We start from the raw sequence: 14747 nt of genomic DNA, 5'->3' as shown, positions 1-14747 counted from the left end.
CGCTCATCTCCGTTGGCCATGGCCTGGATGGCTCTTGTGTCTCTCCTCACCCCGCTCCCACCCCATACCCCAAAATAAAGTACGGGATTTGACTGGCCTTCAGTGTTTGAGTCTGACTCTGTCTGCGCCTCCCACTCGATCATGTCAGGGCGGTCAGCCTGACCCAGAGAAGGGAGCCCAAAGGCCCCGCCCCCACCCTGTGTAGACCACGCCCGCTGCCCAATCAGAGCTATCCGGTGGACGCTGACTCCGCCTATCATGCTGACCACGCCTTTCCCCCGCCCCGCCCCCAGTCCTAACCAGAGCCCGCCCCCACGCCCGCTTAGGCCTGCCGGGGGCACACGCTCCGCCCCCTCTCCACCCTGCTCTAGAGGCTCCGCCCCCATGCCGGGACGCGGGGCTCCCCGGCCGGGGTCGGCCCGGGTAGAGGCTCGTGCCCCCAGTGCAGCCTCGGCTTCCCTGATTTGCGGCTGCGGGAGGTAGCAGCTGGGTGGACGCCATGGAATCCGACGTGACGCAGCCGCTGCTGGGCAAAGTGGGCCCGAGGTCTGGGGCAGAGGAGCCGGGCCCGAGGTGAGCCGGGGCGGGGGCTCTCCAGGAAAGCGGACTGGGTGGGGTGGGGGGCCCCCGGGGCTGAGCGGGGCAGCTACGGCTGCAGCGACCCCGTCCCCGCTCACCCGCCCCTGTCCCCACAGCGCCCGCCGGCCCTGGGGCCTCTTCCTGGCGTCCTTCGCCGCCACCTTGGGCCCTCTCAGCTTTGGCTTCGTCCTGGGCTACAGCTCCCCCGCCATCCCGAGCCTGCGGAGGACCGGACCCGAGCCCCTCCAACTGGACGATGACGAGGCCTCCTGGTTCGGGGTGAGACCCCTACCCCAGAACTGCCCCGACCAGCTCCCACCTCCCCAGACTAACCGCCGCCCCCCCAGTCCTATGCTTCCCTTTACCTCCGGCCCCCTCCTCAGCCTCTCGCCAGCTCTCCCCTGGACCCCCACTCCTATCTCTTATTTTGCCTTCACAGGAGCTCTCCTTTCTCCACACCCCTCCCTCAGCATTTCCCCCCCTCAACAGGTAACCTCCCACCTTACCCTGGCCCTGCAACACCTCTCATTCTAAGCATGTCTCTACTGTGGTGACCCCCCAGGGTCTCCCCTCTCCCACCAACCCCCAACTCCCAGCAGAGGCCCCATTGCCCAAACGCATACCCTCCTGTTGCGAAAATCTTAGACCATAAGTTCATATCTTATCTAAACTTTGTATGTTCTCAGCTCCTAAAAAAATGCTCTGTCCAAGGTTGGTTAATAGAACCAACTTTTCCGGTTTTTTTTAAACATGTGAATCAGCTCTGGTAACAAAGGCAGAAAGTATCTAAAGTCAAATGGAATTACAAAGATAAACCTGCATTTAAGACCTACAGTGCATCCCAAAGTTGAATATAAAGTTATTTTCGACTTATCCACTATCAGGAGTTATCCTAACCACTTATTGACTTTGTAAGACGACTCTTATGTTTATTCTTTTTATTTTCCCACCCGGACACTGTTCTTCCTATTCTCCACCCTTTGGGTGTAGAATGATGCTTTAATTGGTATAAACTTCTATGCTGCTTTTGTCCTCTTCTGGGTAGTCTCTTGTGACTCTCGGAGCTGCTGTAGGAGGTGTGCTAGGTGGCTGGCTGGTAGACAAGGCTGGAAGGAAACTGACCCTGATGCTCTGCACAGTGCCTTTTGTTGGTGGCTTCACCCTGGTGATTGGGGCCCAGAACATATGGATGCTGTATGGGGGTCGCTTTCTGACTGGCCTGGCAAGTGGAGTCACATCCCTTGTTGTCCCGGTGAGTCACATGTTAATATGATCATCTGAAACAGTTTGTAAGAAAAGTAAGAAAACAAAACCTTTTCCCCTTGGAGGTGAAGCTGGGAGAATTTCTGCTTCCTGGAATAATTTGTTTCAAAGGCCAAACTAGTTAAATAAATAGTAATAAGAAATTGCTTTCTGGAAAACACTTAGATACATCACAGGAATAGAGATTTTAAAACACTTTTGACCTTGAATAGTCTGGCAAATGAAAATGATAATATATGGCTAAGGATTATGGCCCAATTTAGTCTGGTTCTCACCATCAGGTGATCCTGGACTTGGAAAGAATAGCATTGTCATTTCAGATTACTTTAAAACTATCTGTTCACATTTATCACATGAAAGATCAGTATCACCTTGTTTGCAAGATTTTCTGGTCCTAAACCAGAATCACCTGTCCTTAGTCTCATTCTGGCCAGGTTCAAAGAATCTTATACCGAACTGAAGTTCTAAAAGTTTACTAGGATAAAACATACAAGTCATTATCCTAGAGTTAGAATAAGGAATTTTAAGATCATGTAGTCGAGGGGTCAGCGAACTATGGTCTGGCCTCTGGTGTTTATTTTTATTCCTACCTGGTTTTGTACAGGCCCTCAATCTAAGAATGATTGTTTAAATGATTTTTTAGAACTGTTATTGTTTTTTAAAAGCCAAAAAGCATTCTTAACCCACTGGCTGAACACAAACTGGAAGCTGGCTGGATCTGGTTATAGTTTGCTAATCCCTTATCTAGTCTCATTCTTTTATTTTACACATGATGAAAACTAGGGCCAGGAGGCAAATCTACATGCTTGTGATTGCTCAACTAGTGACAGAACCACTGTTTGAACCCAGGTCTTCTGACCCCAAATCTTAGTGCTGATTCAGCTACTTCTTCCCCCAAACTTGATTTTAATGAAAATGAATACTGAACATATTCATTCTTAGACTTTCTTACCCACTCATATCTCCTTAAGCATCGAAGGGTGGGGTGTTTTTGGTTTGTTTCAGCCTGGGGACCCGTTATCATTAGGGATAGAGAATTCCCTCTGTCTGTATTAATCAGATCAGCAACCATTCTACCATAGTTGCTTGGGGATACCAGAGAGGTTAGATGATAGCCCACATATTTCTGAAGCCATATTTAATATTTAACTCTGGACTTGAAATTAGAAAAATAAAAATCAGAGTTTGAAATCTGCCTCAATATCCTCATCTGTAAAATGAAGATTATAATAGTATCTACTACCCAGAGTTGCTGTAAAGTAAAATAAGTCAATGTTTGTAAAGCACTTTGCAAATTTTAAAGCATGATATGCTGTCAGGTATTACTATTACTTGCTTTTCTTTGTCTCCTAGGCAAGTCATTTTGAAAAAGGCAGGGTTTACAGAAATTAAATCACAATATGGACTCAACTTGATTTTTTTTAGGGTAATAAGTATCTTTTTGTTAAGCAGCAGTCTTCAAAAATTTAAAGGACTGTCATATGGAAGAGAAATTATTAGATTTGTTCTCCTTGATCCCAGAGGACAAAACTAGGAGTAATGGGTATGAGTTTTAGAAAGGAGGCTTTCATTTCATTGTTAGGGAAAACTTCCTAACAATCATCCAGAAGTGAAATGAAATTCACCTCCAAGTGAAATTGGGAGGCAGGCAGCTAGGTTTAATGGATAAAGCACATACTTTACAATCAGAAAGATCTGAGTTTGAATTCTGCAGATACATTTGCTAGCTGTGTGACCCTGGGCAAGTCACTTAACTTTTGCCTATCTTAGTTTCTTCATTTGTAAAATGATAATAGCACCTACCTTATAAGGTTGTTGTCAGAATTAAATGAGTTTATATGTGTGTGTATGTATATTATATATGTAAAGCACTTTGTAAACCTTAAAGCACTATATTACATGCTAAGCTGTTATTATTGTTGTTTTTATTATAATTATCATTATTACTAGTGGGTTCTGCCCATTGGAGGTCTTCAGGAAAAGACTGGATGACCACTTAGTAGTAGAAGGGAATTCTTAGAATCTTGGTCATTTTAGGGTGAAATAGGTCAATCGACAAGTACTTAGTTATTAAGCACCTTTATATGCTGAGCACTGTGCCAAATGTTGGGGATATAAAGAAAGGCTGAATGAAGGCTCTGCCTTCAGGGAGCTCACTTTTCAATGGGGGAGGCAACATGCAAATGACTTGGTGGCCCCTGAAGTCATCCCTTCCAACTAGAAATTTTGTGATTCTGGTCAATTTTTTAATGTGTTTTCCACAATTGATGGGGGCTTCATAAATAGGGGCTACAGAGTATGCTTTTAAAGCAATGGGATATTACCTTTTTTCAGATGAATTTCATAGCTACAGCAAAAAACTGATAACTTGCTTATTTTATTTACCTTCTTTGTTCAAAATTCTATACAAATGTGAGCTGAATTATCGAATCAGTGCATGTAGGAAATGTAACTACTATTTAAAAGTTGGATTGTTGCTTTTTTTATTTCAGAACCTGACCAGAATTTGTTTAAACATAAAGCTGGGTGTGCTGGTAAATGCTTAAACAGCAGGATTTCCAGAAAAAAAAAAAACTCAATGCACAACACTTTTAAATTTAATCTGAATTATTATATTTCTCCTTTGCTTTAAGTCTAGACAATCAAAAAAGCAATAAGTCAAGCTCTGATTTGTAGTGTTTGCTGATTTATGAGGTGAAAACACCCGGATTGAAAATTTAACCATCAGTTTTCATCAGATTTGAACTGACTCCATGTCACTCATGCTTGTCCCCACAGGGATTAAAAAAAAAACCCAGAGGATCCTGATATTGGTTCTCAGGTTCCACTCCAGAAAAGGCTTGGGGGATCTGGAGGGGAAGGAATGGCTATTGGGTTGATTTCTTCATTTTCTCATGGTGCCTGCCCTTGGTTGATGCTTGATAATTTGGGATTGCCCTAATAGTCTTTATTTCTTAGGAGGGAGAGGGAGGATAGTAATGAAATAAGTTTATATGTTTCAATCTATAAATTTATTTTAAAAACAGACTAGCAGCACTAATCTTTTTGTTAGAGGCTGTTATTCCAGTACTAGACACTTAATTTTTAGAATCCTATGTGATTCAGTTCCAGAGGACTCATGGTGAAACATGCTACCTGTGTTGAGATAGGAACCCAAGAACTCAATGTGGAATGTGGCATATTTGTTCTTGACATGGCCAATACAGAAATTTGGTTTTCTTGACTCTACATGTTTCTAACAGGGTTTTGTTTTGCTTGTTTTCTTACTGAGGCAAGAGTAAGAGAATAAAGTAAAATTGAATTTAAAAAATAATTTCTTAAAAATACAACTGATGTTTGGAGCAGCCAGGTGGCGCAGTGAGTAAGAGCGCCAGCCCCAGAGTTGGGACACCTGGGATCGAATCCGGGCTCAGATTCTTAGCACCCACCCAGAAACACCTGGCCGTGTAACCTTGAGCAAGTTACTTAACCCCAATTGCTTTAAAAAAAAAATACAACTGATGTGATTGTTTGGCATGAAGGCATATACACCTAATTCCTGCCCATAGAGAGGCTGAGGTTGTTGGATATCTTGACTTTGGGAATTCTGAGTGGCCCTAAATATCCAATCAGGTGTCTCTCAGGGCCACCAGCCTGAAGATAGGTGAACTAGCCCAGGTAAGAAAAATGGAGCAGATTAAAGCTTCTCTGCCAATTCGGATTGGGCCTGTGAGTGGCTGCTGTACTCTCAGCCTAAGAGATAGGGAAATTCTATCCCAAAATAAATAATAATAATTAAAAAATAAATAACTGTGATAGACTATAGGTGCATAATAAGATATACATTTTCAGATTTAACCAGTGTCTGAATTTGTTTTGTTTGAATATTTGTGTAAAGGTGGAAAGGGTAATGATAGAGATGCAAAAAAAAAAAAAAAGGTTCAGTGAATCATTTTGAAAATAGAATAAAAGGAGCTAGGAATTTTAGAAAGAAATAACAGATAAGTGTTGGTATTACTATATTAAATTTACTATTTAGTTTTTCAAAGAAATAATCTGTACATAATACACAGTAGTTTTGTGATTTCCTATCTAATCTTTTCTATTCTTTGTGTATGAAGATAAATTGGTTGATGCTTGCTAAGTTCAATAAATGTGAAAAAAACTTAAAGGAACCTACATATGCAAATTAAATTCAAAATTCCACCACTTTGTATTAGTAGTTATTCACTTTTAATGCTTTCTGGGATACACAGGTGTATATAGCTGAAATATCTTACCCAGAAATCCGAGGGCTGCTTGGCTCTTGTGTGCAGCTGATGGTCGTCATTGGGATCCTTGGAGCATATGTTGCAGGTACAGTTATCTGGACTTTAGCCATGACAGAGCCTTAAATTTGTGTTATGTTGTACTTTTCAAAACATTGTCACCAGATCACTTAGCAACAAATCCCATCTCTATAGAACTCTTAAAGATTTACTCACTCTACCGAGAAGCCAAGTAACATCTTAAGACCCCAGGATGTAGAGCTGGAAGACCTTAACATCATTTAGTCCAACTCTCTCCTTTTAGAAGAGGAAACAGAGACCATTAGAGCTAAAAGGACTTGCTTAGGGTCCCAGAGTCACTCTTTCAGCAATACCACATTGATCCTCAGAACAGCCTGGTGAGATTGGAAGGGCAGGTATTATAATCCCTTTTTACAAATTAAGAAACTGAAGTTCAGACCCTGGACTAAAAATTCATTGTTCATTATTCCCAAATCCTGTGTTTTTCCACTTATACTTGTCTGTCCTTTTGGTGGATTGAATGGTAGTAGGCTTAGTAGGTGGTTGCAGTGGGCCTAATCATGAGGCTACTAGAAAAGGAAACTAAATATCCTGTTTATTTCTCTTTGGTGTGTGGATTAAAGGAATAAACCAGAAGTCAGGATTATATGAAAAAAAGTTTTTGGAGGCAATCAGGCTTAAGTGACTTGCCCAGGGTCATACAAATAGTAAATGTTTAAGATCAGACTGAAACTCTGGTCATCCTGACTCTAGGCCAGTGCTTTATCTGCTGCACCATCTAGCTACTCCATGAACTGTATGAAATTCTTGAGGTGTTACTGTTCTCAGAAGCATTCTTTATGCCTTTGCTTATCCTGTTCTCCCGTCTCCTCCCCTCTGCAGGGCTGGGTCTAGACTGGTGCTGGCTCGCCGTGCTGGGCTGCATCCCACCCTTCTTCATGATGCTGCTCATGTGTTTCATGCCTGAAACCCCAAGGTTCCTGCTGATTAAGCATAAGAAGCAGGAAGCAGGGGCTGCAATGAGATTTCTGTGGGGGATAGATCAAGAGCAGGAAGCAGAAGAGAAAGAATACAGTGATGTGGATCGGGTAAGGAGGTCGACATTTATACTTTGTTTCTGGTTAGCAATAAACAGTTTCTTTGTAATAGCCTCCCTTTCCAGACCACTGTGAGGTTTATAAAACATTTTTCCACACAACTTACCCTGTAAGGTAAGTAATGCAAGTGTTTTGGCAGCAGGACTCCAACCCAGAGCTTCTGTCTAAAAGCTCCCTCTCTGTGCTGTCACATCGTGCAGACTTAAAGGTCAGAACTGGGAGAAACCTTAGAGATTATCCAGTCCACCCTTTATTTACACATGAAGACACTGAGATCCATAGAGGTGCAGAGACTTGCAAGAGTAACACCAGGATTTGAACCTAGGTCACCACCCCAAAGTGTATGCCACCAGCATGTGTCAGGCTGTATCCCCACTGATATGTAATCCCACTGATATGGCCATCTTTTCCTCTGTTCATGATAGCTCCTCTCCCTGCCCATTACCTGCTGTGGATGTCCTGCAATGATAATGAATGGGGCCCATCCCCCCTGTACTTTTCTAACCAAAACTAGCACAGTAGCAGAACTTGAGGACCAAAGAATGTTTGATTAAGCTCTGTCTGTGACTATAATGCTGAGAGAAAGATGAGTGCTTCATTAACATTTATTCATTTTGGTTACCAAAAAGTTGCTAACCAAAAAGTCTGGGATGTGAACTGGGAAGTCAGATCATAGAGGCCAGGTTTGCCAGACACATGGCAAGAAAACCAGAGTTTTCATAAAGATTTTGTGCAGACTTAGCCTTTACTCATCAAAAAATTGCTGCTTTCTCCAAAGCACTTCCACAAACACTTTTTCATTATCTCCTCTGAGGGAGGGAAGATAAGGATTTCCATTGTACTGAATTTGAGTTGGGAGCAGCCTCAGTAATTTTTCCAGCCCATCCATTCCTGAACAAAAATTCCCCAACAAGTTGTCCCTCAGCCTTTCCTTGAGGCCCTTCTGTGATTGGAGAATCCATACTAATTACCTCATAAGGCAGTCAGTTCAACTTTTAGACAGCTCTGACTTCTATCGAGCTGAAATTTTCATTCTTCTAACTTCCTTATGCTGCCAACTAGAGTTATTAAATCTCATCCCTCTTCCATATGGCAACGCTTCTAATACCTGATGATACCCATAATGGCCCTAGAAAGTCTTCTCTTCTCCAGGCTAAACTCCCCCACTTCCTTCATCAGATAAATCCTCATGGTTTGGCCACTAGTGCCATCACTGTCTTTCCTGCAGCAGAACACAATATTCCAGATGGGTTCTGAGCAGGGTAGATGAGGAAGCAACAACAAAAAATAAAATCAGACGGACTGCAGTTTAGCATGTCAGCCCCATGGTCACTGCTTTCCTGGTGGTTGTCGTTTTGGCCACATTTCGGTATTAAATGCCTTCTCCTTTTGTCATCTTCCCCCTCACCCAACCAGGGAAAAAAGTGACAAACCATATAATTCAGTGGAAAAGCAACTTTCCCTCCTTCCATTGGGAGTCTATAGAGTCAGCCTAGATTGTGGCTCCACCAACTGGCTAATATGACTGACAACTCTTTTCATTCTTCTTAATCTCCGTTTCTTCATCTTTTTCCTATGATGGCACTGAGATAGAAGGTCTTCCAATAGTGATCTCAAATTTACATAGAAATGGGAGGCATAAATCCATAGAAAAAGATCACTGCAGGTTGCATATTAACTTGGTTTTAAAATGTAATATTATCTACATCTTATTGTATTTTTATTTATTTTATTAATATTTCCCAATTATATTTTGATCTGGTTCAGGTGAACTTAGGAGTGTTGCGGGCTGCATGTTTGACAGCTCTGGTCTTCAAGGGCCCTTCCAAGAAGTCTAAAATTCTTATTTTTAATGTAAAATTAACTGAAAATGCCTATTTCTGAAACAGGGATTTCATCTGGCAAGGTTGAAGAATCCAGCAGTTTACAAGCCATTTCTCATTGGTGTGTCACTGATGGCTTTCCAGCAATTCTCAGGGATCAATGCGATGATGTTTTATGCAGAGACAATTTTTGAACAAGCACACTTTAAGGTAGAAGTTGACCCCATGACCCTTTCAAAGTAACCTTATGTTCTGATGAGCTTGGTTGATTTACTGTAATCTTTCTCTAAAATATCCTTGAGGGTCAGTGGAGGTAGTACTTGTGACAGGCTCCTGAATGCTCTGCACAAATGTTACATCCTTTGTTATAAAAATCTCTCTCCAAATTTGCTCTTTCTTGGAGATGTTAATGCCCTGAATCCTCTGTCTCCTGTCCAGGACAGTAGCCTTGCCTCAGTCATTGTGGGGATCCTGCAGGTAGTCTTCACTGCCATAGCTGCACTTGTCATGGACAGAGCTGGCCGGAAGATACTCCTGTTGCTATCAGGTAAGATGAACACAATCTTAGGCCTTACCAGCCTCTGTAAAGAAATGAAATTGTTTTTGCTAGAATTCTCAGAACACTTGGCATCTCAGTCTTTGGACCAGTGTCGATGAACCAGATGGGAAACCCTTACAGTCAAAGGAAACTGAATGTCTGATCTTGTAGACTCAGAACTTTCAGGATCTTTCTCATTTATGAGTTTGGACCTAAACCTAGGGACCATTTCTCAGTTCCATGCAAGAGAGGCGAGGCCTTGCCGTGGCCAACTTTAGAGACATAGAGAGTGGGACAACATAAGTTTCATTAGCTCTAAAGCAGGGATTCTTAACTTTTTTTTGCTTTTTGGAGGGGGGAAGGCATGGTAATTGATTGGGGTTAAACCATTTGCCCAAGGTCACATGGCTAATAAGTATTAAGTGTCTGAGGATGGATTTGAACTCATGTCCTCCTGACTCCAGGGCTGGTGGTCTATTCACTGTGCCACCTAGCTGCCCCAGATTCTTAACTTTTTTTGTGTCATTGATCCTTTTGGCTCCTCAGAATAGTACTATAATAGTCAATAATCAATAAACATTTATTAAGCTCTTATGAGCCAAGCACTCTGCTAAGCCCTGGGGATTCCAATAAAGAAAGAAAAAGACAGCTCCTGCCTTCAAGGAGCTTACAGTCTAACAGCTTTAATATTTAATACATAAACTTACAAAGGAAACCAATTATATTAAAATATAGTTATTAAAATATTTAAAAAGCAAGTTCACAGATTCCAGGTTAAGAACACCTGCTTTAAAATTTTCCCAGCTGATTAAGGTGTAAGAGATCCCAGAAGATCTGAACTGACTCTGATTGATGGGCGACAGGGCAGCTGGGAGATGCAACAATTAAAGCCCTGGGCCTGGAGTCAGGAAGACTTGAGTTCAAATTTCACCTTGACACTTACTAGCTGTGTGATCCTGGTCAAGTCACTAAACCTCTGTCTACCTCAGTTTCCTCAACTTTGCAACAGGGATAATAGTAGCACCTGTCTTCCAGGAGTGTTGTGAAGATCAAATGAGATAATATTTGTAAAAGTGCATAGCACATAGGGGCGGCTAGGTGGCACAGTGAGTAAAGCGCCAACCTCAGAGTTGGGAGGACCTGAGTTCGGTTCCGGCCTCATTTAACACAAAGAAACTAGCCGTGTGACCTTGGGCAAGTTACTTAACCCCAACTGCCCTCCAAAATGCCAAAAAAAAAAAAAAGTGCATAGCACAGTGCCTAGCACATAGGTGGCACAACATAAATATTTGTTTCCTTCCTAATTAATGGGTCCAGGCAGGTCATTGAGGGAAATGACACCAGCTTGCATTTTTACAGCAATTTAAGATTTGAGAGCATTTTCCGTACAACAGCCTTATGAATAAGTGCTACAGGCATTATCCCTCTTTTTAGAAATGAGGAAACTGAAGCTTGTATTTCCCTCGCTGAGATCTCCAATCCTCATCCCTGTTTTAACACTTGCTCTGTAAAAGAAAAGCATTAAACAACGTTCTGCCCCCACCCCCCAGATCTGGAGGTGCTTATTTGGGTCACCACCCTCGGGCTTTCGCTGGAAACTGTCTGCACCATATTAAAGGCCACACCTTCAATACAAAGGTTGGTGATGAGGAGACACCTAGCCTGTACTCTGTGGGCCAGGAGTTAAATTCTCGTGATCCCCTTTCCTGTACCAGCCCCTGTCAGTGAGTGATATGGGGAGCTCAGTCACAAGATGGACAGAACAGCTGCTTTTCTGAATCATATCTCCCTATGGCAAGATAAACTTCAGACTTTACTCTTCTTGAAGCAACAGTTATAGTTTAATACACACACATACAACCACAAGGAAAAAAACAAGAAAAAGCATGAAAAATGGCTCCCCCGGAGTCTTGCTCTGTCACGGCTTTGTTTTTTGTTTTTGTTTTTTCGAAGAGCCTCTGACCCAGGCCCAGACTTCTTGCTATTGATCATTCTCTTCCTCCTGCAGGTACTATCATGGCCATGAGCTGCGTGCTGTTTGGTATCTACTTTAAAATTTCTCTTCCGAGTCCTAACAACTCTTCGAATCCTGACCTCCTCACATACTTGAATTCAGAGTCCATAGGAGCCAACACTGGACTGCCATGGCTAGCAGTGTTTAGCATGGGATTCTTCCTCATAGGTAAGAGGGTGTCAGATGTCAGGTGTCTTTGTTAGGGTCTGACAGGGTAGCCTTGTCAGACTCCAATTCCCATCCTTTCACCCCTCTTTTCCCCATGTAGACTCTGACCCTTCTATGCCATCTAAATGTTCTTCATGACCTGCTGTGTTGGTAAATTTCATCTGCCCATGGCCAACTTTATGCTATGGTTTTGGTAATCTATTTCTTTGCAATTTCAGGTTTTTCTCTAGGCTGGGGTCCCATCCCCTGGTTGCTGATGTCTGAAATATTCCCCCTCCAAGTCAAGGGACTGGCCAGTGGTGTTTGTGTTCTCACCAGCTGGATCATGGCCTTTCTGGTGACAAAAGAATTCAGCAGCCTCATGGTAAGAACCTCCTGTGACCCAGGGATGGGCTTTTACCTCGCCTTGTAAAGGAAAAAGGAAAACACTTTCAAGTATCCAAATTCTTTAATAGTTTATGGTGGTTTCAAAGTGCAGCAAACATAATGTCATGTGTATATGACACAACCCAGTCATAATCACATGAGACAGTAGAAAGATAGTTTTAGGGAACAAGAATGTGGCCAGGTAGGTGGGAGGAAGCAAGGGGAAATTGCTTGTTCTGTACCTTGGCATTCTAATCTTTTGCACCACTGCTCATTTGTAAGGTATTTATCAGTAGCACTGCACTCTGGTCACTTGTCTAAGTTTGGTATTTGGAATTTGGAAGGCATTTTGCTATGAAGTGTAATAAATAATGATTAGACTCCCAGAAGCACCTACACAAACCTGATCATTTGTTAATATAATGAAATACTCCCAGATACATTCTCCAAGGTCTGGGTACCATCAAGAGTCATGTATAGTGAGGAAAACAATTTGTAATCAAAAAGGAAAACAATTTGAAGTGCTGGGTAAATGTGAGCTGCTGTTATCTTTTTTTAATTTTGCATCTCATGATTGAGTCCACTCTCAATTAGACATGGATAACTGGGCCCTTACCACTGAACTGTAACCATCTGACTGATTCCCTGTCACATTCCTCACAACCTTCAACCCCAGCATTTCCATTTAGTTTTTTGGATCTAGTGTTCAGATTTTGTTTTGTTTTTCTCCTATTTTTAGCATTCCTTGACATAAGCCCAGATGACTTCACTTCTTTAAGAACAAGGCTATCCAAAAGACTCTCCTTCAATGTTATTCTTCCACACCCCTGAGTCTCTGACTTACGCATTTTCTTCTTTCCCAGGGTTACGTGACCTTCCTCCACCAATGACCTCAATGTCATTCTTTCCTATCTTCTCCCAGATTCATTCCCTTGTCCTCATGCATCTTCAGTTTCTCCCTCTCCTGTCTTCTGCCTCTCCATACTGCTCAAATCTTCCCTTTTCTTTAGAAAAAAAAAAGTCTCATCCCTGCTACCTCCCACTCAAATTCTCCTCTTTCCTCACCTTTACTACCAAAATTCTAGAAGATAAAATGTCTTGAACCTCCAGGCTGCTTCCTAGGGGTCCACGTGTCTGCTGGTCATTTCCCAAAGGGTAACTGCATCTCTGTGACCCCCTTCTTCTGCATTATGTTATGCGGTTAAAGTACTTCAGACTCACTTTGAATCAGCAGGCACTGTGTGCCTAGTATGTGTAGCCAGCCATGCTCAGAGGAACAGTCGTAGCCTGCAGGGAAGAAAGTTTCTTACTGAAGATGGTGCCATGTTAATAGATCTCTAAAGCAAGGGAAGGAAAGGTACTTAAAATTTCCCACTTCCTCCTACCCAAGAGTTTAAATTGTTGGACCTAGAGTTTGTGTTTTGTCTTTAAACTACAGGTTTTCTTTTTGTTTGCAGGGTGTTCTGACTCCATATGGAACATTCTGGCTTTTCTCTTCCTTCTGTGCCCTCAACGTCATTTTCACCTTACTGTTTGTTCCTGAAACAAAGGGAAAGACTTTGGAGCAAATTGAAGCTCATTTTCAAGGAAGGTGATGACCTTCTGATTGAGAGTGTCCTTGCCAAGCAAGGGAAGATTACCTGATCACAGTGAAAGAATGGTGATTTGAAAATGGGGCTCTTCTGTATCTCCCAATGTGCATAATCTCTCTCTAGAACTCAGGCCTTATCTGGAACTGAGAAAGCCAATGTAGAATACATGTAAAAACAAGTTTTTAATTGCTGCTAAATCTAGTCCAGGTAGATTTTTCCCCCCACAAACCATCTCCACAGTGCCCCAAGTGCCCTCATTCTTGAGCAGGTTTTAGCCCAGTTATATGGGGTGGGGTCTAAGGTTCCTATTGAAGTACCTTCCCATTTAATTCCTAGATAAATTGGGATGGGGGAGGGAACTACAGGAACCTTGAAATCTTAGCATTGGTCTCTTTTATCCATGCATTTTCCTTTGCAGAAAGAAAGGGATGAGACTTAATTATTTTTATCTTTTTTTTTTGGAGGGTAGAAGGCAGGGCAATTGGGGTTAAGTGACTTGCCCAAGGTCACGTGGCTAGTAAGTGTGTCAAGTGTCTGAGGTCAGAGACTTAATTATTATGACCATCTCTCTCTCTTCAGACTAGCAGAGAAATTGATATAGGAAGTGATTCCCATCCTGATGATTTTTATCTTTGGCAATAATCTAATCAAGAAGTATGCCTGTTTTCCTCAAATAAAGTTTTTATTCTGAAAATCAGGTGGCAGCACTGTATTTCATATTCTGTCTTAATGGGATATGGTAAAAATGAGGGAGTTGTGGTTAAGACACTTTCCAACAACACCTGGTAGCCCTACTGTGTCTTGAGGAATTCCTTTGGATAATGCTTATCATCGTTAATAAAATCTCTAAAACTGGTCCATTGATTCTAATTCTGCCCTTGGGAGTCAGGCAAAATTAGTCTAATCTTTCTTTCTGTGATGGCCTTTCTAATATTTGAAGACTGCTAACAAAAAAAGAATTATTAAAGGAAAAAAACATTTTTAATATTAAATCAAAATCTAATTAATACAGTATATGATAGAGTACTTACTATGTGCC

General features: G+C 42.1%; 1 protein-coding gene across 2 annotated transcripts; it reads left to right on the top strand.

The window, feature by feature from the left end:
• Positions 1 to 343: 343 nt before the first annotated feature.
• Positions 344 to 14402, top strand: SLC2A8 (solute carrier family 2 member 8). 2 transcript variants are annotated; one of them, XM_069082698.1, is made up of 10 exons: positions 344 to 573; positions 696 to 858; positions 1625 to 1831; positions 6078 to 6177; positions 6993 to 7198; positions 9097 to 9240; positions 9469 to 9577; positions 11577 to 11750; positions 11969 to 12114; positions 13574 to 14402. In XM_069082698.1, exons 1-10 carry the CDS (start codon positions 500 to 502, stop codon positions 13709 to 13711), a joined length of 1461 nt encoding a protein of 486 aa, XP_068938799.1. In that variant the 5' UTR covers positions 344 to 499; the 3' UTR covers positions 13712 to 14402. The 2 variants fall into 2 exon arrangements, with proteins under 2 accessions (XP_068938799.1, XP_068938800.1); XM_069082699.1 differs by lacking the exon at positions 1625 to 1831 and having other exon boundaries at positions 345 to 573.
• Positions 14403 to 14747: the final 345 nt, after the last annotated feature.

This window comes from Petaurus breviceps, unplaced genomic scaffold (assembly GCF_028583685.1).
Source record: "Petaurus breviceps papuanus isolate PSGF00001 unplaced genomic scaffold, PetGlider_PUasm1.0 171, whole genome shotgun sequence".
Lineage (NCBI taxonomy): Eukaryota > Metazoa > Chordata > Mammalia > Diprotodontia > Petauridae > Petaurus > Petaurus breviceps.
The sequence above is the reverse complement of the archived record's forward strand: the minus strand, read 5'-3'. Positions and strand labels throughout refer to the sequence as shown.